Source organism: Phascolarctos cinereus, unplaced genomic scaffold, assembly GCF_003287225.1.
Source record: "Phascolarctos cinereus isolate Bilbo 61053 unplaced genomic scaffold, phaCin_HiC Scaffold_7;HRSCAF=346, whole genome shotgun sequence".
NCBI lineage: Eukaryota > Metazoa > Chordata > Mammalia > Diprotodontia > Phascolarctidae > Phascolarctos > Phascolarctos cinereus.
The window spans coordinates 169,067,417-169,092,599 of record NW_027556180.1 but is presented as its reverse complement, the minus strand read 5'-3'; the positions used below and the strand labels follow the sequence as shown (position 1 = coordinate 169,092,599).

General features: G+C 37.4%; 1 protein-coding gene across 1 annotated transcript in view; it reads right to left on the bottom strand.

The window, feature by feature from the left end:
- LOC144454852 (uncharacterized) overlaps window positions 1-25,183 on the bottom strand; it is a 59,288-nt gene that overhangs the window by 18,154 nt on the left and 15,951 nt on the right. Inside the window, exon 2 of the mRNA XM_078147628.1 lies at window positions 12,376-12,459. Within this exon, the coding sequence (XP_078003754.1) occupies window positions 12,376-12,451 (76 nt within the window). The 5' untranslated portion in view covers window positions 12,452-12,459. The remainder of the gene's footprint in view (window positions 1-12,375; window positions 12,460-25,183) is intronic.

Sequence of the window (25,183 nt, the reverse complement as noted above, 5' to 3'; positions counted from 1 at the left end):
AAACATTCCAGCAGGATCTCATTGATTTAAGAGGTCTCTACATTGAGGCAGATTACAACCCACCCATGTCTGCTCATCCTGTGAAACCCATGGATTTCCTCATGAGAGATACAAATGACTACTGTAGATATTCTGCATAGAATTTCAAGGTTATGAAACACTTTTGAGGGCTTATCCAGTACCTCTTTTTGTCTTCTGACACTTGAATCAATCCTGGTGGATGAGAACTTACTATGCATTAGGATATAACCAGGGAAAGAATCCATTGTCGCCTTTAACAGTTTATTCCAGTATCTAACAATTCTCCCTGAGAGGAAGTTCAGTTCAGTTCAGTTCAACAACCAAGTCTTTATTAAGTGCCTATTAAATGCAGAGCACAGTGCCAGGTTAAGTGCTGGGATATAAAATGAAAAATGACATGGTCCCTACCTTCAAAGGAGCTTAGCAAACATATACACAAATAAATTGAATAGTTTCTTCTAATAGATAAGAGAGAGAGGTATAGTGTATAGAAAGCTGACCTTGAATTCAGGAAGATTTGGATTAAAATCTCACCTCTGACAGTACTTGTTGAATTACTCTGGGCAAATCACTTAAACTCTCAGTGTCCTGGACAAGCCTCTAATTCAGTAGGTTAAAGAGCAGTTGCAGCTCTATGTTGGTAAAGGGAGTTACTTCACTCAGAGATCCCTGTACCAAAGAAATCACATGTGTAGTTGTTTTTCCTTCTTCTCCCCCAGTTCACAGATAGAGACAAAGACACACATGTGTACATATGCACATGTGTATAGATACACATATGTATTTATTATGCATTCAGGTATCTATTATTCAAGTGTAATGCCTCTTCTTGGCTCGTCCCCCAACTTGCACTGCTCCTGGCAAGTCAGGTCCCTAGAGGAGCCATTACTACTTCTAGTTCTAGAGGCAACCTTGTGGGTAACATTAACTGATTTACTCCACCAGCATGCTTCTATTAACACCAGCTAGTAGATTCAATCCCCTCCTGGATCCCCGCCTTATCAGGGCATAGTGGCTTGAGTAGCTCAATGGAATTATGAGCTATACTGTGCAGGGTTACTCAAGATAGACAGGTCATGGTGGAGAGTTCTGACAAAAGGTGATCCACTGGAGGAGGGAATGGCAAACCCCTCCAGTATCTTTGTCGAGAAAGCCTCGTGGATAGTATTAAAATGATAAAAGATATGCCAATGAAAGAGGAGCTCCTCAGCTCACAAGGTGTTCAACATGTTACTGGGGAAGAATGGAAGACAACTACAAGTAGCTCCAGAAAGAATGAAGCAGCTGGGCCAAAGCCGAAAGGAAGCTCAGTTGCAGATATGTCTGGTGATGAAAGGAAAGTCTGATGCTGTAAAGATCAATATTGCATAGGAACCTGGAATATAAGATCTATAAACCAAGGTAAACTGGATGTGGTCAAAGAGGAGATTGAAAGGTTAAACATCAATGTCTTGGGAGTCAGTGAACTTGAATGGATGGGAATGGGTGAATTTAATTCAGGTGATCATTATATGTACTGTTGGGGGTAAGAATCCCTTAGAAGAAATGGAGTAGCCCTCATAGTCAATAAAAGGGTGAGAAAAGCAATACTGGAGCGTAATCTCAAAAATAACAGAATGGTATCTGTTTGAATCCAAGGCAAACTATTCAACATCACAGTAATACAAGTCTATCATTGATGCCAAAGAGACCAAAGTTGATCAGTTTGATGAAGACCTACAACATCTAGAAAAAAACACCAAAAAAAAAAGATGTCACATTCATCATAGGGGATTGGAATGCTAAAGTATAAAATCAGAAGATAATTGAAATAATGGGCAAGTTTGGCCTTGGAATACAGAATGAAGCAGGGCAGAGATTGATAGAGTTTTGTCAAGATAATTCATGCTGATAGCAAACACTCTTTTTTCAACAACCCCTCAAAAGGTGATTTTACACATGGAAATCACCAGATGGCCAATATCAAAATGAGATTGATTGTATACTTTGCAATCACATGTGGAGAAACTCTATGCAGTAGGTTAAAACAAGACCTGAAGCAAACTGTGGCTCAGATCACCTACTTATTATTGTAAAATTCAGACTTAAATTGTAGTAGGGAAAACCATCAGACCATATAGGTATGATCTAAATAACATCCCTTATGAATATGAAGTTGAGGTAATGAATAATTTTAGGGATTAGATCTGGTAGATAGAGTGCCTAAAGAACCACGAATTCACAATATTGTACAGGAGAGAGCAACAAAAAATATCCCAAGAAAAAGAAGAGCAAGAAAGCAAAATGGTTGTCTGATGAGATTTTACAAACAGTTGAGAAAAGAAGGGAAATGAAAGGTGAAGGAGAAAGGGAAAGATATACCCAACTGAATGCAGAATTCCAGAGAATAACAAAGAAATATGAGAAGGGTTTTTTTAAAAATAAGCAATGCAAAGAAATAGAAGAAAACAATAGAATGGGAAAGACAAGAGGTCTCCTCAAGAAAATTAGAAATATCAAGGGAGCCTCTCATGCAAAAATGGACATGATAAAAAACAAAAATGGTAGGGACTTAACAGAAGCAGAAGAGATGATAAAAATATATAGAACTATACAAGAAAGATCTTAACATCACTGATAACCACAATGGTGTGTCTCTAGAGTCATACGTCCTAGAGAATGAAGTTAAGTAGGTCTTAGGAAGCATGGCTAATAATAAGGCGAGTGGACATGATGAAATTCCAGCTGAGTTGTCTAAAATCCTAAAAGATGATACTGTTAAAGTGCTGCACTCAATACACCATAAATTTGGAAAACCCTACATTGGCCATTGGAAAAGATCAGTTTACATTTCAGTCCTAAAGAAGGGCAATTCCAAAGAATATTCAAGTTACCACACAATTGTGCCCACTTCACACATCAGCAAGGTTATGCTTAAAATTCTGTAAACTAGGCTTCAGCAATATGTGAAGCAAGAATTATCAGAAGAGCAGGTTGGTTTTCAAAGACTCAGAGGAAGTAGGAAATTGCCAACATTCACTGAATTATGGAGAAAACAAGGAATTCCAGGAAAAATATCTACCTTTGCTTCATTGACTACACTAAAACCTTTGACTGTGAATCATAACAAAATGTGGCAAGTACTCAAAGACAGGAGCACAAGATAATTTCACTTTTCTCCTCAGGAGCCTGTATGTGGGTCATAAGGCAATAGTTAGAACCCAGCATGGAACAACTGATTGGTTTAAGATTAGAAAAGGAATAAGACAAGGCTGTATATTGTCACCTTATTTATTTAACTTGCATGCAGAGCACATCATGCAAAATGCCAGGTTGGATTAATCAAAAACCAAAATTAAGGTTGTCTGGAGTAATATCAACAATCTCAGATATGCAAATGATACCACTCTGGTGACAGAAAATGAAGAAGAATTAAGAAGCCTCTTGATGAGGGTGAAAGAAGAGAGTGTAAAAACTAGCTTGATGCTTAACATCAAAATAAAACAAAACAAAACAAAGCCTAATATCATGGCAACTGGTCTCATCACTTCCTGGCAATAGAGAAGAAATGGAAGCAAGTAAGATTTAATATTCTTGGGCTCAAAGGTCACTGTAGATGGTAATGGCCGCCATGAAATTAAAAGATGCTTGCTTCTTGGAAGGAAAATTGTGCCAAATCTGGACGGTATACTAAAAAGTAGAGATGTCACCTTGCTGACAGAGGTCTGTATAGCCAAACTATGTTTTTTTTCCCCAATAGTGATGTATGGCTGTAAAAGTGGAACTATAAAGAAAGCTGAGCACAATCAAATCAATACTTTCAAATTGTGGCACTGGAGAAGACTTTTGAGAGTCTCCAGGACAACAAGAAGATCAGATCAGTGGAAATTAATTCGGACTATTCATTAGAAAATCAAATATTGAAGCTGAAGCTTAAATGCTTTGGCCATATAATTAGAAGACAAGACTCATTGGAAAAGACCCTGATGTTGGGAAAGACTGAAGGCAAAAGGAGAAAGGGACAGAAGAAGATGAGATGGATAGATAACATCACAGAAGCAATGAGCATGAGCTTGGGCAGACTTTGGGAGGGAGACAGTGGAGGATAGAAGAGCCTGGAGTGCTATGGTCCATGGGGTCATGAAGAGTGAGACATGAACGAACAACTGAACAGAAAAACAACAAGAAGATTCAATTAACTCCTTAAAAAGAGATCCTCAAATGGGATAATAAGAACAGGAATTACCAAACGTCCTACCCTAAAGCCTACGACACGTTCTCCCATAAACACACATACATAGTCCCAGGGGGGTAGAGCAGAGTGGGCACAAACATGAAATACAATTGTAGTGAGGCCCATGTGTAGGGAAACCATGTGGCCAAGCCAACTCACAACTCTAGAGCCAGAGGGCCTTGATGTTTTTCTCTCTCTCTGTAGAGCCCTCACATCATTCACTTCAGATTGGAGCATTGGTTTTGGTACATGAGTTGTTCTACTGTTCAGCTGGGCTTGCTCTGCTTGGCCACTGGACTTGTTTGTAAGGGTGTGGCATCCATGCTGGGGAAATTGATCTAATCAACTCACAGGGCATAATCATCAATGGGCAGCTGCAGTCTCCACCACCTCCATTTTCAGGCTCCGGTGGGTGTGGCCAGACTCTTTCGGTTGGAGTATCACAATGTTCTTTTCACCTGGAGTGCTACTGTGCTCTTTCACAAAAGAGCCCCCTAGCCCCAGCTTGGCAGAAGCCCCAAAGAGGCTTCCTTTGGACCTCAGCTTTGAAGTTTGTAACATTCAGGAAGGAGGTGGGAAAGACAGCTTCTCCTATTCAACATTTTTTCTGGTTAAAAGTAGGTTCTGTCACAGAAGTACATTTCTCTAACTTAGGTTGACCACTCCAGGAAATTTCATGTTTCCTGTTGGATCTTAGAGTGAGTAGTTCAAAACAAAGGTACTTGGGCAGCCTGTGCTCTGGGGGTAAGCTCATTGCCTCTCTTGTCCTTTTCATATGCAACTACCTTACTCAAGGTCTTCAGAATCCCTTCAGATGCTTTCATTTATACTTGAAAGGAATATTTATACCTTTACATTTTTTTGCCTCTTTCTTTTCCCCATACGACTTTCTGAAGGGGACATATTTATGATGTATATATGCATGTATGTGTCTGTGCACATGTGAATATATGTTGGTTATATGTATGTGTGTATTGTAAACTGATATTGATTCTGCACAATAGTGGTTCTTAAAGTGTGATTGAGAGACCCCTGGGGCTCTAAGATATTTTCAAACTTTTCATTATAATGTTAAGACAGTGTAATTTCTAACACAATACATATTAATAGGTATAACACACGTTTGCAGTTTTCAATAAATTTTGAGAGTATAAAGGTTTCCTGAGACCGAAAAGTTTAAGAACAGCAGCTGTACAGTCTCCATTTAGCCCTCCTGAATATATATATATTGCTATGGGTTGTGCTACATGACCTCTGAAACCTCTTCTAAGTCTGGCATTCTTTGATTGGCAACGAAGAGTACCATAGTCAAATAAATACGCATTTCCATCCTAGATACCACATAACTTTTGAGGCCTCCCCTCTCTTCCATTATAAGAGCACCTGTTACCAGTTCTTTGGCCATGAAGGTGGTCCACTCAACAGCTCTGACTCCAGTTTGAGACCTCTATCTCATTCTGCCCTCCTGGTCATTGGGAATTATTGCAGTCACAACAGTCCCTCCCCACTAAGGCACCATACACCTCCTAGAACACAGAAACAAGAAGCCACCTGAGTCAGGGAAATATTGGAAATATTCCTTGCATTCAGAGCATTGCCTTCTCTCAGGATAACCCCCCCCCAAAGGTCAGAGTCCAACAGTCACAATGGAACAATCTAAGAACCATTAGCGCCACAGCATGAGATGTTCTCTAAATGCAAAATTATAGGGTAAAGAATGTTCAGTCAGTCCGGCAATCTGACTGGCTGATCAGCTCTGAGTGCTTTATAATGACAACGCTAAAGAGTCAAAAAGTAAGGTTGTTTATCTGTAAATGGAGGTCTTTCATCTCCTCCACTTTCAGAACATTTTTCTATTGCTACACATGGATGAGGAACAGTTACTGAAAAGTTCACATTTTAAGCTGGTCAGAAGCTTCTATATTACAGGGAGTAGCATGACTACTGTGTGTGGTGGGTCTGCTAATATGAGGACTGGCTGGTAGGAGGATCCAGGGGTGCCCCTGCCATTTCTCAGAAATCACTTCTTTTCAATCAGGGAGAAAGAGTGCTTCTAAGCAAAGAGAAGAGAGATAGGAGAGAATACAATTCAATTATTTGCTAGTTGTTTGGAGATGATACCTATGAATTATGGGATCACAGGCTTCCAGAGCCGGAAGGGACTGCTTGTTAATTTAGCTAAAATGCCTAACTCTGAGTCCAATGCTCTTTATATTTTCCTATTCTGGATTTCTACAAGTCAAGAACCAAGATTTCTTCCTACTCGATGATCCATTAGGAATATCATTAGCTCTGCTATAATGCTTATTTTGAAAACTGAATTTGTTCTAAGGCTAAACATATATTTGGGAACTATTTGGGTATAATTTGAGAATAATTCTGGTTTCCAGTTTGCTGGAATAGTGAGAGTAGAAAACAGCACCACTTCACAATTGCTCACTAGCTGCAACCCTACTGACACCCACTTCCACAAGCAAACTTCGGGTCTTTTTAGAGGTAAAGAACTGTATGTATTGTATATCTTCTGTAGTAGTAGGAGCTGTGGCTGGAGGAGAGCTAGTTGGCACCTCCTACCTGCTATGGCCTCTGGCCCCAAGGTCTGGAGTTGTGGCTTGTCTAACTTTCCTGACTTCACAGATTGCAAACCCAGATGCAAACAGAGCAGCAGCCCATGAACATGGACTTCACAGCCACTATTTTCATAATATTTATGTGTCTCTTAACCATTTAACATGTATAGAAGTGTGCTACAGTTTTTAAACTAAGTTCCTATCTTTTTTTATGAGTCACTGATGAAGTTTTTGAGCATTGTGCTCCCAATCCCATTTTTCCCATAAGGCATATCTATCTATCTATCTATCTATCTATCTATCTATCTATCTATCTATCTATCTATTTATATTTAGGCAATTGGGGTTAAGTGACTTGCCCAGGGTCACACAGCTAGTAAGTGTTAGGTGTTTGGTCTGAGGCCGGATTTGAAGGCCTATTGTTTTAATTGGATGACTTTACATATCCCAGTGCTTTTTTTTGGGGGGGGAATACATACGTTGTATTATAGCAGAACTGATTGTATATGCTTAGCAAAAAGGAAAATAAGCATTAGAATTCTAAACAAAAGAAAATGACTTTATTCACTTAAACCTAGATAAAATAAATTTAAATAGAGGAAAAGTTTAAAGTCATCACAGTATTAGTTTTTTATAACCTATACTAATGGGATTTGATAAAAGGAGGCAACAAAAGAAGATATGGCCAAAGATGATGAATGTTGAAGATATTCTGTGGAAGATCTTAGTGATCGAAGTTCAGTTTCCATGAAGGGTCCTGAAAGCCACCTGTCGCTCCAATGCTGTTTTTTAAATCACATAGATGAAATACACTCTACCACAAAGAGAAAGAGTTGTGTGGCCTAGGATGTCACCTTCATGAGAGTTTTAAGAACTATGCACCTCTAATTACATTATAAGCTCCATTTTAAACCAAATCCCTATATAACAAAAATGATTTCCATACCTTGAGTTATGGCCAAGTTATTTAAAGCCATTATCAATGCATAACAATTCATTCCAGTTTATCAGAAGAATTTTGGTGACACTTGGTGACATCAAGTAAATCAAGAGTTGACCAAGAGGTATTTTCTTGGTGACCAAAAGAACATCTTTAGTCACTATCAAGAATGCTTTTGGATTCCCATAGCCATAGCTACATCAATTCTAGTGATTGAGAGCTGGTCACCTGAACCTCATTTACTTAGCTATCTTGGATGAAAAATGTCTTTACTGGAAATAGGTTGGTGTTTCATCTTCGTTATATCCTGTGAATAGAACCATTCTCTGGAAAGACTTTGAAATCTCATTCATTCATGAATTTATTATGTGCCCACCAGGCCCAGAGCATTCTCCTAGTCACTGTTACTTCCTTTAGGGAAATCACAGTCTAATAAAGAGTTAATATATAAACAGAGAACTGTAATATACAATATTACATTGTAAGCGCATTAGATAGTTATAAAATAAAGAACTACATAAGGACGAAGATGGACAACCAACAGGGATCATCAGAAGGGGAAGACAAAGAAATAAGCATTTATATTGTACCTGCTATGTGCCAGGCCCTATGCTAAGTGCTTTTATAAATGTTGCCTCATATGATCCTCACAATAACCCAGTGAGCTAGGTGCTATTATTTTACAACTGAGGAAACTGAAGCAAAGAGTGACATGCCCAGGGTCACATGGCTAGTAAGGCCAGTTTTGAACTCAGATCTTCTTGCCTCCTAGACCCATTTCTCTCCACTGTGCCAATAGCTGCCTAAAAGAGGCAGATTCATGAAGAGAAGATTTCATGGATGAAGTGGTATTTGAGTAAGGGAGTAATTCAACAGAAGATGATAGGGAATGGAGAACCTTACTGATGTGGGGCATGACCTAAGAAAAGCCCCGATGTGTATGAATGTATTGTTGGTTTGGGGGCAGTATAGTCCAAATTCCCTCCTATCTCTGACAGTCTATGAATTTATGAGTTTCAGCTTGTCTATAGCACAGAATGTGTAGAGGAGTATAACATAAGAAAAAACTTTAAAAGTCCAAGCTGCCAGAGCATTGAGGGCCTTGAAAGTGAGGCAAAGTAATTTTCATTGGTAAGCACGGAGGGGACTACTAAAGATTTTTGGCTAAAGGAATGATGTGACCAGATCAACATAAGAGAAAGAATATTCTAGAAATGGTATGAAAGCCAGATTAGAGAAGGAAAAAAGTGGAGGTACGATATAATATTTCCAGATGAATGGTAACAAGGCCTTGTACTAAGTGTTAAAAGGAAATTTTTTATGTTCAGGCCTTTCATCCCGATAAAAGAGGCAAAACTCAGGAAAGAGAATTAAAAAGTAGTTTATTAAAAAATGTCAAGGTAGAAATATGTTGGTGGGGGGATCACTGAGGATCAGTCCTGAGGATTCGAACCAGATAGCTTTTAAATACAGCTTTTTGTAATAAGAGAAAAACAATTCTGATAGGTACATGTCTTTTAAAAAGTGATTGGCCATTGAGTCTCAGCTCCTCCCCAATTACCATGTCTAAGGGAAATGTAATTTGAGATAAGGGAGATGGAATGAAAGCTCATGTGACTATAGCTAAACAGAAGGTAGGACAAGGGTATCAAAAAGACATGTGATAGATAAGCTGACATCTCCCTCAACAGAGCCTCTCCCGACAGACTGATTAACAAGTACCAGGAAGAGAACTCCCATTGGAAACAATGGTGATTGCTACATAAATTTCAGTACTAGGATGGTGCCAATGGGAATAGAAAAGATGGGGCAGATGTAGGCAATATTTTGGAAGTGAAGTTCACAAGACTGCGTAACTGATTAGTTATAATTTGTGAAAGAGAGGGAAGAGTCAAAAGTAATCCCAGAGTTCTGAGCATGGGGAACTGGGTGAATAGCAGTGCCTCAGACACTGGGAGGAAGCCAGTAACCTTAGTTTTGGGAATGCTGAGCTTGAGGTGCCAATGGGACATTAGATGGAGATGTCTTTTAAGGATTTAAATATAAGAGTCTATAATTCAGAAGAAGGGTCAGGGCTAGATCTGGGAGCTGACTGAATAGAGGTGACAGTCGAAGCTGTTGGTCATGAAGGTTATTGCCAAGTAAAAAGAACAGAGAAGAATCCTTTTGAGAATATCCATGTTGAAGGTTTGGGAAGAGGATGAGAAACCAAAGATAAAGAAAAAGCAGGTTTAGAGGAAGGAGAAGAACCAGAAAAGAGTAATATCCATGAAACCAAAGGAATAATATTATCTAGGATTGGATGGTCTGTTGATGTTGGGCTCTGGAGAATAGCCAGGAAAGTTAACCACAATCTCCTGCCCTTCCATAACACACTGTCTTTCTTATTTACTAAACCTCTTTATCATCATTGTGACATCTATCCTTCCTATTATCATATTCCATCATCCATGTTATGGTCTTTACATCTCTACTCAGCTCATGCTCCCTTATCAGCTTTTTAAATCAATTGTTAACCACATGTTAGCGTCACTTGACCTATTTGCCTAAGATTAGTGACTCTAGTCCTCAACTCTGGGCAACCAGAACCATCCCCTTTTCTGGCATCCATTTCTATGTTTCTGAATATTGCTAGAGAAAGTAATGAAACTGTACTGCCTTGGACTGCTAAGAAGTCATCCTTATCGTCATAATCGACATTATACCACTTTAAATTGTGCAAAACATTTTAAATTCTTTATCTCATTTGTTCCTCATGATCACAGGTATTATTAAGAGTCATATAGCTACTGTGTTCAAACTTAGGTCTTACTCCTATCTTTTTTATCTTTTTGGGTTAATATTTAATCTCACTGCTCCATCAACTTCCCATCAGAGTTCCCACAGTGAATTTCAGGCCTTTTAAAAGTTCCTCAGAGCCATTTTCAGCTGCTAGTTAGCCCAGTGGATGAGATGCTCGATCTGAAGTCAGAAAGACCTGACTTCATATCTAATCTTATTATTTGTGAGGAGGAGGAAGAGAAGGAGAAAGAAAGTCATGACTTCTGTCTGCATTAGTTTCCTTATCTGAAAAATGGGAATAATAACACCTACCTCATAGTGTGGTTGGGAGGATAAAATGAGATACTATTTGTAGAGTGCTTTGTAAATCTTAAAGCTCTATATAAATGCTATTTGTGTGGTCAAAGGACATGAGCAGGCAGTTTTCAAAAGGAGAAATCAAAGCTATCAATAGTCACAAGAAAAAAAACCATACTCTAATTAGAGAATTGCATTATTGATTAGAGAAATGAGAAACAACTCTGAGATACCACCTCAGACCTATCAGATTGGCTAACATGACAGAAAAGGAAAATGCTAAATGCTGGAAGGGATGTGGAAAAATCGGTGCACTAATTCACAGCTGGTAGAGATGTGAATTGGTCCAACCATTCTTAAGGGCATTCCCTTTGAGCCAGCAATACCAGTACAAGTCTGTATCCCAAAGAGATCAAAGAAAAGGGAAAAGGATTCATCATACAAAAATATTTATAGCAGCTCTTTTTGTGTTGACAAAAAATTGGAAATTGAGGAAATGCCTATTAATTGGAGAATGACTGAACAAGTCGTGGTATATAATTGTGTTAGAATACTACTGTGCTATAAGAATGATGGGTAGGATGGTTTCATAAAACCCTGGGAAGACTTACATGAACTGATGCAAAGTGAAGCAAGCAGAACCAAAATATTGTACACAGTAACAACAATATTGTAACAATCATCAATTGTGAAAGACTTAGCTACTCTGATCAAGACAGCAATCCAAGACAAATCCAAAGAGCTTGTGATGGAAAATACTGTCCACTTCCAGAGAGAGACCTAATGTACTCTGAGTGCAGATTGAAGCATACTTTTTTCACTTTAAAATTTTTCCTTTTTTTTTTTTTTGGTAACATGGCTAATATGGGAATATGTTTTGCATAACTTCACATGTATAATTGATATCACAATTTTTGCCTTCCCAGTGGGTGGAGGAAGGACAAAGAAGAAGGAGAGAACTCAAATTTTTTTTTAAAAGATGGTTAAAGACAAATAATTAATTAATTGAAGGAAACAAATGCTTGCTGTAGTGGTTGTTATTACTTCATCTCCTATTTCATCTAAAAGGCCAGTTAAAGTGGGCTTTCTAAACTCTCCTCTTTTGGTCCTCAAAAATGAAAGAATCTATGTTCAGCCCTTCATCATTCCCTCTTATTTCAGAGAATCATACAATCATAAGATTTAGAATTGGACAAGATTTGGGAGAATCATCTTGATCATTTTACTGAATAGGACATTGAGTCCTATTTCTGAGACACTGAGTCTCAGAAAAGTTAAATGACAGAGCTGGGCTTGGATTTGGAGATGTCATGAATCAAATCACATTCCCCTCCAAATCTGACAATGATTCAGAGAAAAAGTCTGATCTGCTACATTTAGCCCTGTTCCTTATCATTACTGTAAAAAAAAAGAAAAAGATTTCATTGTTCTTTTGACTTAATTAGAAAATTTACTTTCCTTCTTCCTTCTCCAGAAAAAAAAAAGTTTTGAGACCATATTACCAATACTCACTCTTTACAGTATCATTAACTTGATATTAAATTTACATTTACCTGGTTTGTTTTGAAGAGTTTGAAGGATAGATACTATATTTGATTCATTGTCCTTTGAATTTTCTGGTAAAGGCATATGGTCTTCTGTGAGGGAAAAATAAGCATAATTATCAATCCTTAACAAGTAGTTAGGATTTAATTCCAAAATACTTTTGTTTTCAACTTTAGAAATTAACTCTGCTAAGGCCCAGCTGCAGTGCCTCACTGTAAGGTTGAGATGGCTACAGTCAATCATCATTTTTTCACAATGGGAAGTAATTTCATGGTATGAATAAATAATATCCTTAACTTTACACAAAATGTTTAAAACAATTCCAAAGTAATTCCAAACCCAGGCTGTTGTGACTCCTACTTTATTCACTTGGATTCCTACTCTATTCCCATCAGTATTAATCAGTTTGATATTTTACATAGATCATATAGGGATAATTAGATAAATTAGTTTCTTCTAGTAGTCCTTAAACTTTAATCCAACATTCACCATTTGTTTACCAGTTAGGAAGCTCACTTGAGCAAACATAAGAATGCTGACAAAGATATCTCCATCTTTTTTTGCTCAAATTTCATGTCCAAATCCAGCATGGGTAGGATGCCTTGATACTTTGGAAAATCCCCCAACTTATTTTTGTATCTCTGGATCATTCTTTCTTGTCCAACATGAGCAGGTAACCATCTTATGACCTCATAGTTGCCAGAGATGACTATTGCCTTGCCCATCTCGTGACCACTTAGTCAGTGGAGATGACTCTTGCCTTGCTTATCTTGTGACCACTCATTCTGATGCATCATTTTTGGCCTTCGTGGAGGGTCAAGAGAGAAGCCTATCAACCAACGGGATTCCATGTTTTGCTTTATCCTGTCTTGATTGTCTACATATCAAACCCTATAAAAACAAAGCCCTAGGGACCAGGGGCATCTGAGATCATGAAGAAGATCTGAGGTCCATTTCACTGGAAGGAGTCATAGATGCTTTAATAAAGTGCTATTGGCTTGGAGCTCTGCCTCAGTGGGTTTTCTTACAAATTGAATAATTTTGGACCCCACACCATACAAATGTTTTTGTTTGTTTTCTTATAAAATTGTGGTCTTGTATCATACTGTAGTGGGTGGGTAGGTAGGGCAGTAGGATATGATGGATAAAGCACTGGACTTGGCATAAAAAACAGGATAACTTTAGTCATGTCATGTTATTTTTCTTAGTCTCAATCTCCTCATCTGTAATATGGGCACAGTACTTGCCTGTGTCCTTATGAGTATGAAATGGATTAATGTATGTGAAAGTACTTTGAGTAGTGTTGTACAAAAAAAAATTTACTGTTTTTGAATGCTTTTGACCTGCTTTTCTCTGTGTATAAATTCTGGGACCTTCTGTCCTTAAACTAACTACTTAATTATATATGATCCTTGATTTCCAAAGGCCTTAAGAGTAAGAAAATTGAAAGTAAGGAGGATATGCAACTTGTCATGTTCTCTGACTTGAGCCTCACCCACTTCCAACCTCTCAGACTTCGATTCAACAAGGCAGCCAGGATAGCTGGACATTGACTGGAAGTACTTGCCCAGGTCCTATCCATTTGCTGGTTTACCATTACCCTTCTTTCCACCCAGCCATATGCTTTACTGGGGGAGCTGGTTTGCTGTTGCATGTAACTGGATAGATGTTTGCCTTTGGTGTAATCAGATTGGAAGAGTTCTTCCTGATCTCTGCCTCACAGGCCCAGATTCATCTGAGTATGATTAGGAATGCCTTGGATCTGAGGATAGCTCTTGGGCCTAGAACTTCATCTGGACAAATTGTGAAGTAGGCTAAGTTTGACTTCAGAATTCCAACCTTCTAGTTTTTCAACCTCCCTTTCTCAACTTAGGAGTACCTTCTTCCCTCTATGGCCACCCATTGTTGGAGAGTTTTCATCTCACTTTTATCTCCTGAGTTGCTGTACAATGTAGTAGTAGGACCATGGGCTTAGTGTACAGTTTAACCTGAGTTCAAGACTAGCTACTATCCTTCATGGTCTGAGAGGTCTTAATTGGGGAGGGAAGGCAATAGGTATTTATATAACACTTACTATGTGCCAGGCCCTGTACTAAGAACTTTTGCAAATATCTCCTTTGACCCTCACAACAATCCTGGGAGATAGGTGCTATTACTATCCCCATTTTATAGCTGAGGAAACTGAGACAATCAGAGGTTAAGTGACTTGCCCAATGGTCATACGACTAGTAAATCCAGCTGAAGTTGTATTTGAGTTTGACTCTTCCTGAATCCAGGCCCAGCTCCCTATCCTCCATGTCACCAGCTGCTTCATCTCAGACAATTCATTAGACTTTTCTACATGTTGGCTTTTTCATTTTTATAAAACAAGAGTCCCATTTATATAACCTGCCTTCCAGGTTGTGAGTTTCAATTGAAACAAGGTATAGAAATCACTTTGTATGGGTGAGCTATCTGGATTAATAAAGGAACACTCATTCAGACAAAGCCACAAATTACTGGTAAGAGCTTAACCCTAGTTCTCTCAGGAAAATTGACATTTTTCAATCTTTAACTTAAAGGGACTGTGTAATGGTGAAATTATAGCATCTAAAAGATGGAGTAGAATTTCTATCTGAGGGCTAGATAATGGTCTTTCTGTTTCCCTAGAAATCATATTCTGTAGGTATTTGGCTACTTCATTTATTTAAAAATGAGTACTCCAGTATGATGATGGTGATGCTGATAATGGTAATGATAAGTAACATTTCTATAGTGCTATAAGGTTTACAAAGTATTTTATATATTATCATGTTTGATTGAGTGCGAAACTCATGAGAATAGAGACTGTCATTGTTGACACAATGCTTAGCACAGTGACTGGCACATACTATGTAGTTGTATGCTAGGTAGTGTAACGGATAGAATGCAGGGCCTGAAGTTAGGAAGACTCATTTTCCCGAGTTCAAATCTGGCCTCAGACATTTATTCACTGGGTGAGTCAAGTCACTTAATTGTACTCTACAATTTAGGTGGGATGAGACCTTGAGTAGGGGGCTCTTTCATAGTTGTTTCTGGCCAGCAGAAAATAGCATTAAAACTTACTTTCATGTGAATCTTCCTACAATTATGATTAATACTAACAATTTTCATCCAGGAGTGGCTCATTTTTCCTTTTTAGATAAATATGCTTTCATTTTTACTGAATCAAAGAATCAAAAAACTAAGAGAAAGCTTTTAGGGATCACATGATTTTGAATTTGGAGACAAAAGACCTGGGTTCAAATACTGCCTATTATGCTTACTACCAATGTGACCTTGGTTAACTCATTCGCTGAACCTCTCTGATACTCATCTATAAAATGGTAGGACTAGGAAAGGGTTGGATTTGATGGCCTCTAAGTTCCCTCCCAACTCTATATCTAGGATATTGGTTCTTTAAGTACAGTATTATTGTTGTTCAGTCATGTCTGACTCTCCCCTAACCCCATTTGGGGTTTTCTTGGCAAAGATACTGAAGTGGTTTGCCATTTCCTTCTGCAGCTCATTTTACAGATGAGGAAACTGAGGCCAACAGGGTTAAGCAACTTGCTCAGGGTCACACAGCTAGTAACTGTCCGAGGCAGGATCTGAATTAAGGTCTTCTTGACTCCAGGCACAATGCTTTATCCATGGTACCACCTAGCTTAGGGGGGGTCTAAATGTAATCCCATAGGATAGTACAAACCTAATCACAGTCCTCAATACTTCGGTGAAGCCATGATCTCCTTTAGTCAAACTTAATATGGAAGTGTTTATATAATTGAATGGAATGGAGCAATAGTGAGAGACCATGAGCAGTAGTAGAGAGAGGATCCTCTTGGGAGCCAGGAAGTCCTAACTCTGACTCATACTAGCTATGGGACCGTGGGCAGGACACTTCACGTCTTAGCGTTCGGGCAGCTTTCTTAGACTGACCATCAAACATGAGTTATAAATCCATGTTAATGGGTGTACCCGATGGAGGGAACTTCCATGATGAAAGCATATTTCATCATGGAAGCATAATGAGAGGTTTTTATACCAATGAAAACATAGTTTTAGATGCCACCCCCCAAAAAAAAGAAGCAACCAACAACGATGATAATAATAACTGGAATTTACATAGCACTTCATTTGCAAAGTATTTCATTATATAACTAATTATCTAAATTTTCAATAACTAATTATAGTTTTCTCATTTTAGTATTACAACAGCCTTGTAAAGGTAGGTGTGATAGATAGTGTTCCCGTTTTGCTAATGGGGAGATAGGATCAGATAGGTTAAGGAGCTTGCCTAAGGTCACGCAGCTAGTAAGTCTCAGAGATGGAATCTGAATAAAGGATTTCCTGAATCCAGGTCCAACATCTTGTGCTCAGTCTATACCAGTGATCTCCAAACTTTTTCGCAGTGACTGTTTTTTTTGGCTAGGCAATGGAGTTAAGTGACTTGCCCAGGGTCACACAGCTACAGTGTACTTTGATCAGTAAATGTTCTTGACCAAGTACCCAATATATATTAGTTTATTTACATATTATACATACTTACAATTGTGTGTGTGTGTGTGTGTGTGTGTATATATATATACACACACACACACACAATTTTATATATATACAATTGTATGTGTATACAAGTTGTAGGTATAAAATATATGTTTATATAGATATACTGTTGTACATGTATATAATATGTAGGCTAAGTATATCAGTAAAGATACACAAAAATATAAATAAAAATGGGATACCTGAAATAATATTTAAAAACAATTTTATTATGTTTTATTAGTTGGGCAAAACTGTGCTTTCACTAAAATGATTAATAATATCTTAGTAAAAGCAGTGTGATTGAATATTTATTATTTAATATTCATTATTTGTAGCAAATCTTGGTTTAACATTTTTCAATAGAGAGTTTCAAAAGCTTGGTTCTAAGTTCTGTTTATCCTGATACTTGGTTTGAATAGTTGTTATGGGTGATAATGATACCTCACAAAGCTACATAGAGAGAAACAAGAGAAATGCATCATTGGCGGCCTATTGCCGGATTTTTATCATTTTGTTGAGCATATAGTCAATAAAACTATAATTATAATTTAGAGAGCATTGCTTAGAAAATGATTCAAGAAACATGGAAACTTTATCAACATCTGTGATTTGCATTCTCAGTTTGATTGGAAGGATGCGGGTACATCATTTAGTCCTTGGGAACCCTGAAGTACAAAATGTTAAAAGGACTGGAGTCTGATCTTGGCTTCCACTAACTACTTGTGTGACTTCTGAAATCTAGAAATAGTGAGTGATTGGACTCATGGGGCAAATAGGCACATAGGACCCTTGGTGTCCTCATCTACTAATATAATACAATATGTGTAATTATTATATATAACACATTTGTGCATACAATTACATAAAATAATAGTAGCTAACATTTACCTAGCTCTTACTACGTGCCAGGCACTGTGCTAAGCACTTTACAATTATTATCTTATAACAGCCCTGGGAGGTAGGTGCCATTATTGTCTCCATTTTACAGGTGAGTAAATTGAGGCAAAGGTTAAGTGCCCAGGGTCATACAGCTAGTGGTCACATTTGAACTCAGGTCTTCCTGACTCTAAGCCCAGCACTCTATTCACTGTGGCGCCTAGCTGCCTCAGAAGGGTGTTAGACTAAATGATCGCTATTAAATTATCTCTAAGATTCCATTCACCCCTAATATTCTATGAGTCTATGGAAGAACAAGGTCAAGTGAAGTGTCCTACAATCAATCAGCTTTCTTTCTACTCACAGTCAAACAGAGAGGATGCAGTATCTTAATGCCCAACTAGCTTTCCTGTAAAGTTGGATCTCCCTAAGATAATTATAGCTGTGTTCATACAAAAGGTTCCTTTTCTTTTATCTGCCAAAAAACATTTTTGGGCATCTACTCTGTGCTAAGTACCATTTGATTTTTGGAGTCACGGTATGTAAAATCTTACTGAAAATGATATAACAGTAAAATGTAAAAGATTACAGAATCAAAAACCAATTAAACATCCATTTTATGCGCATCATGTTAGGCATTGGGTCTATAGAGAAGAAAAACAATAGCTTAAAATCTAATAGGACAAATTTCTTCAAGTAAGTACAATCCAAAGAAGAATGTGATAAGGCCAAAGAAGGTATTTAGCCAAAGTACCATAATACAGGGAAGAACTATGTAATAGGCCAAAGAGTATGAAAAAAATTTTCAAAAAAGAATTACATACTGTTAACAACTGCTTGAAAACTTGTTTCAAATGATTAATAATAAGAAAAGGGTAAATTTTAAAATTTTGAGGTTTTACCTCACACCTTATATGTTGATAGATACTACTACTACTACTACTACTACTACTAATAATAATACCTAGTATTCACATTTGCAAATTGCTTTATAAATATTATCTTATTCTATCCTTACAACAATCCTGAGGGGTAGGTGATATTATTATCCTCATTTTACAGTTGAGGAAACTGACGCAGGCAGAGGTTAAGTGATTTGCCCAGGGTTTCACGGCTGCTAAGTGTCTGAAGCCAGATTTGAATTTAGGTCTAACTCGACTCTTATGTCCAGCTCTCTATATATCTAAAAATAATGCAAGAAGGGCTGTGGGAAGACAGGTGCCTTATTGCACTTATTCATAGAGCTGTAAATTGATTTAACCATTCTGGGATAAAAAAATTGGAATTATTAATTAATCAACAAGCATTATTAACATCCAATATATATAAGCATTGTACTAGGCTCTGGGGATACAAGGTCAGAAAAGAAACAATCATTGCATTCATTTTTATAAAAGTTATATTCTTTAGAAAGAAACAACATATAGATAGATATATACAAAATAAAAACAATGTTTTGGGGGCAGGATTAAGAGCTGGGAGGGAGAGAGTTAGGAACAGCTTTGTAGAAAAGGTAGCATTTTATCTGAGTTTTCAGGAAAACAAGGGCCTGACTAAACTGTCTATATGCTTTGACCTAGTGTTACCACTATGATTCATATACCTCAACGAGGTTAAAGACAAAAAGTAAAAATTCATAAATATTTAGAGCAGCATTGTGTGTGTGTGTGTGTGTGTGTGTGTGTGTGTGTGTGGTGTCAAAGAACTGGAAACAAAGCATATGCCCAATGATTAGAGGACTATGTATAAAACTATGATTTGTTCTTCTTTTTCACTCATGTCTGACTCTCTTTGTCCCATTTGGGGTTTTCTTGACAAAGATACTGGAGTGATTTGCAATTTCCTTCTGCAGTTCATTTTATAGATGAAAACTGAAGCAAATCGGGTTAAGCGACTTGCCCAGGGCTGCACAACTAGTAAGTACCTGAGACTAGACTTGAACTCAGCAAGATTAATCTTCCTGATTCCTTACCTGGCATTCTACCCACTGTACCACCTAGCTGCCCTAAAACTATGATTTATAAATGTAACAGACATTAATTTTGCATTAAGAGATGATAAATATGAAGAATTCAAAGAAATGTAGGAAAGTTTTATCTACTGATGATAATTGAAATAAGCAGAAGCAAAACACTTTACATAATGACTCAATGTAAATAAGCAGATTACTAAAAGAAAGCTGACCCCTGAGTAATTGTAATAATCAATCTTAGTACCAGAGAACAGATAACGTACCTACACACTCTGAGCAAAGAGGTGTATGTGTGTGCATGTGTGTGCGTGTGTGCATGCGTGTGTGCGTGTGTGTGTGTGTACATTGTCATCTGTCACTGTTTGAGCTGGTTTTTAATTTTTTTTGCTTTTTAGTGAGGTAATTGAGGTTAAGTGACTTGCCCAGGGTCACATGGCTAGTAAGTGTCAAGTGCCTGAGACTGGATTTTTTATGAGTTGTTTTTAACTGTTTTTCTTTGTTGTGAGTGAGGATTCAATTTGTCTGAGAATATGCTGTATCTAAAATTGGCAGTGATATAAAAACAAAATCATTAATCACACTTATTTTTTAAAAAGGAAGAAAGAAAAAGAAATATGGAGAAGTGGAAATCTCTTTCAGGGAAGCCTTCGACAAAGACATGGCATTTGAGTTGCCTTTGAAGGAAGAAGAGGACTTCATCCAGAAGAGGTATAAGAATGTGTTTCAGGTTCGAGGAATGCTACAGGAGCCCAATTTAGCTGGAATCTGGGGTATATGAATGGGAGTAGAATGAAACAGGGCTAGATAGATAGTTAGAAGCCAAATTATAGAAAACTAATATCTTTATTTGACAATGCCGGGCTAAGGAGTTTGCATTTTGTCCTATAGGCCATGGGAAGTCATTGAAAGGTTTTGAATATGGAAATGGGAGAGCAATTTTGGAGCAATCTGAAATTATGCCCAAAGAGTTATTAAACTACCTATACCCTTTGACTCAGCGATGCTATAACTTGGTCTATTTCCAAAGATGATTAAGAAAAAAGGAAAGGAACCTATATTCTCTAAAATGTTAATAGCAGCTCTTCTTGTGGTATCAAAGAACTGGAAAATGCAGTGATGCCCATCAATTGGGGAATGCCTAAACAAGTTGTAGTATATGATTGTGATGGAATACTACTGTACTATAAGAAATGATGAGATCAATGATTTTTAGAAAAACATGAAAGGACTTGCATAAAATAGTAAAGACTGAAATGAATAGAACCAAGAGAACATTATATACACAGCAGCAATATTACTTTAAGAATGGCTTTGAGTAGCAACTAGGTGGCGCAGTGGATAGAGCTCTGGACTTGGAGTCAAGAGGACCTGGGTTCAAATACGCCCTCAGACACTTGACATTTATTAGCTGTGTGACCCTGGCAAGTCAATTAACCCTGATTGCCTCTAATAGTAGCTGTTTCTAGGACGGGGGACGGGGGGAGGGAAGAAAAAAAAAGAAATGTATTTGCTAATTTTGTTACATATTTGAAAGAAATAGCAAGTTGTGCATAGTAGATTTCCAGTTTCATGTACAATCATCTTTTTTATTGTGCTATGTTAGGGAAATGTTTGTTTTATTCCATAAATTAAAAACAAAATTAAAAAAGAAAAGTATTTCAGCAGCTGTATAAAAGATGTACTGAAGTCAGGAGGGACTGGAATCCAGGAAAGCAGTTATGAGACTAAAATAATAGTCAATGCAAGAGGTAATGATGGTCCAAATTGAGGTGAAGGCAGTGTGAGTGGGGAAAAGGGGATGGATATTGTGTTAGTTAAATTGACAGGACTTGGTAACATGTGGGATGAGGAGGAGGTGTGAAGGGCCAAAGATGATTGAGATTTCAAACTTGCATCAGAAGAAAGATGGTGGTGCTATCAAAATAAATAGGGAAAGTCCACAAGTTTAGAAGGGAGAGAATATTATTTCCATTTTTGGCTATGTTGAGTTAGAAAAGGTAGAAGGACATCTGCATGGAGATGTCCTTCTGGCAATTAGAAATATGGGACTGGAGCTCAAGAAAAAAAATGGGGCTGGGTAGATAGATTTGGGAATAAATTGCATAGATATAACAGCTTGAGAGAGACAGAGAGAGAGAGAGAGAGAGAGAGAGAGAGAGAGAGAGAGAGAGAGAGTAAAGAGAGATGAAGACCAAACTTTAGGGATGCCCATGCCTCGGAAACAGGAAAAGAGAGGTGAACCAGTGAGACTATGAGAAGGAGCAGTGAGATTGAGTGGGAAGAGAGGCAGAAGAAAACAGAGGAAGTCAAGGGAGTATAGTAGCAAAGGGGAAGGAAAGTGGTCAAAAGTGTCAAAGGCTCATAAAGACAAAGAAGATGGAGAACGAAAAAAGGCCATTAGATTTAGACATGTATGCTAGTCATTGTTATTGTTATTTTATTTGGCTAGCCTCACTACGGTGATCCAGGTGGCATTGGGGGTGTAAGTCCAGAGGCTAGACTACATTTACATAATGGCAGTTGTAAAAATCAACCTTAACCTGAATGGTGAAGTTTGACACATTCAGGTTTGTCCAATTCATGGAAGAATGGAATTCTCAGGAAGGAAGGATTCCATTAGAAACATTGACCTTAACATCTTAATATTAAAGTTTAGAACCTGCTGTCACTGGTGTTTTTATTGAATTTCTAATGAGTGAATCGAGGTGGGAAAATGATCCTTAGATTGTTGTGTCTAAATTTGTATAGGCTTTACCATCTCCATCTTTAATACTTAAGCAAAGAGGTTTGAAACAGGATACATGGCACATCAGTACATAGATGGGCTTCAGCATTTTGAATGTTTTGGAGATTGATAAAATAGGCTAGTCTTCAGAAGGTTTATTTTTCTATTTCCTCATTTTGAAACTTTGTTGTCAACAACGGTGATAATCGCTGACATTTCTTTAATGTAAGCACTTGTTCAAACAGACTTTGACCTTGACTACAAATTTCAATCCAAACTGGCCAATGTGTCTGTACCTCTTTGGGTAGGACCAAAGATTTATAGCTAGAAAGGAATTTGGAAGTTGTCTAGGCCAAACCCTTCATTTTTCAGATAAGGAAACTGAGATTCAGGGAAGGGGCGGTGACTTCCATATAGGTTAAAATCCATAGCCAAAAAAGTCTTAAAATGAGAAAGCAGCAATAATGCTTACTGCAGAAGGACACCTTTTATTGAGGATGTGATTTCATTTTTGGGAACATCCAAAAGTCCCAGTGAAATCAACCCAATATTAAGTTGGCTGAGGGCCTGCCCTAAATGGCTGAGAAATGGGAGTCACACGTTTTTGAGAAGAACTCAGCTCAGCAGGGTATTGTGAAGTCATTATACTTTCCAATTTCGCAGCACGGAAGGCAGGAAGTAGCTTGCTCCCAGTCTCTGCAGATAAAAATGATTTTGTTCAGTGAATACTTGAAAGGAAAAACACTCCTTTCATTGTTCTCCTGTGGCAATTTTTTTAAGGCTTCATAGTCCAGGTGGAATCAGTTGTACCAAAGGTGAAATTGCTTAGGAATAAGAAGAACTTTTCACCTCCTGGACCTTGGGTAACTATCCTGAGTTTTAAAAAAATTAACCGCTAAGAAACAAAACAGTGTCACACATTAGGAGTGGGTAGTTATGACTATGGGTCACTTGGAATATTTTTCTAGGTTTTAATGGTTCCACGTGTCCCTCAAAGAGACATAAATACATACATACATATATATATATGTATATATATATATATACATATATTATATATATATATGTATTTATAAATTTAGTGTTTCTTGAAAGAAAATGAACCAAAGTGTCCCTTGCCAGCATTATTAACTCTTTTGCTTATAGATGTTCCAGTTTACACAGTAGCTAGAACAATGATTATGGGCAAAGGATAAAAGGTGAAAAAATGTCTGTCTTTAAAAAAGAGATAATGTTTTGACTGGGGAAAAATGTTTGTAAAGAGAGGAAGGATGTAATAATAAGTTATCCTTTATATAATACTTATGCTTAATATTTACAATGTTTGATATTACACATGTATATATGTAATATATTAACATATAAGTAAATATATAGTATAATTACATAGTATAAGTAATAATTATATATAAGTAATTACTATATATGATCATATAGTAATATACGTATATGTAAGCATATATAATAGTACAAGTATAGTAATCTATGTGTTATATATTTTCTTGTTTAGTCATTTTCAGTTGTGTCTGACTCTTCATGACCCCATTTGAAATTTTCCTGCAAGAATACTGGAGTGATTTGCCATTTCTTTCTCCAATGTGTGTGTCTGTATGCATATATTTAAACATGTATATATATATGTTATATATGTATATAGAATGTACATATAACATACACATGTATAATACATATGTGTGTATATATATACATATACTATATAGTAGGCATCGTGCTAAATGATTTACAATTATTATCTCATTTGATTCTCACAACAACCTTGGGAGGTAGGTGCTCCTACTATCCCCATTTTACAGATGAGGAAACTGAGGCAAACAGAGGTTAAGTGATTTGCCCAGGGTCACACAGCTAGTGAATGTTTGAGGACTGATCCGAAGTCAGGGCTCCCTGACTCCAGACCCAGTGATTCATACGTTGGGCAATTTATTCTGATTTGAACAGTTCTAAGCCTAATCCTGCTTTTTGAGGGTGAGGGATGCCAGACTTGTAGTTTCACTGTTATATGAAACTTCTATTCTGGAAAATACCTCAAATGATACAGATGAGCATCTCATCAGTAAATTACATTCTTAGAGAATTACCAGGAAAACTCCGAGATTAAGTGCATTGCCCAGGGTCACACAGCTAGTCTGTGTCAGAGACTGTCCCTGAACCCTGGTATTCTTTACTCAAAGGCTGGCTTTTTCTCCCCTGTATACCATTATTGGCTGTGCGTAACTGTGTTGGTAAATGTTTAGCAACCGGTTTTCTGGGGAAAAAAATTACACAGGACATACTTTTAGATTTAATCTGTATTACCAACATTTTCTTCATCACTTTCTTAAGTCTGGACAATCAACAAATTAATAAATCCTGATTTTGTAGCGTTTGACTATTCCAGAGGTGTAAATATTCCAGCTTAAGATTTAACAACTGACTCTCACTAGTCAATTAGAACTGACTCTAGCACATCCCTGCAACATTACCTTTCAAAACTTAACTCTGGTTGGCAAGAATGCTTACGCCTTCTCATCTGCAAAATGAGACAGTCGGACCAGATGATATCCAAGACCCTTTTCAGCTTCAACATTCTATAATTCTGTTTTGTTCCGATGTTTCTAATAAAAGTTAATTCATATCCAAAAGGTAACACTACCCAAAGGAAATATTCTCTTCCCTCATGACTCTCTCAATTCTACCT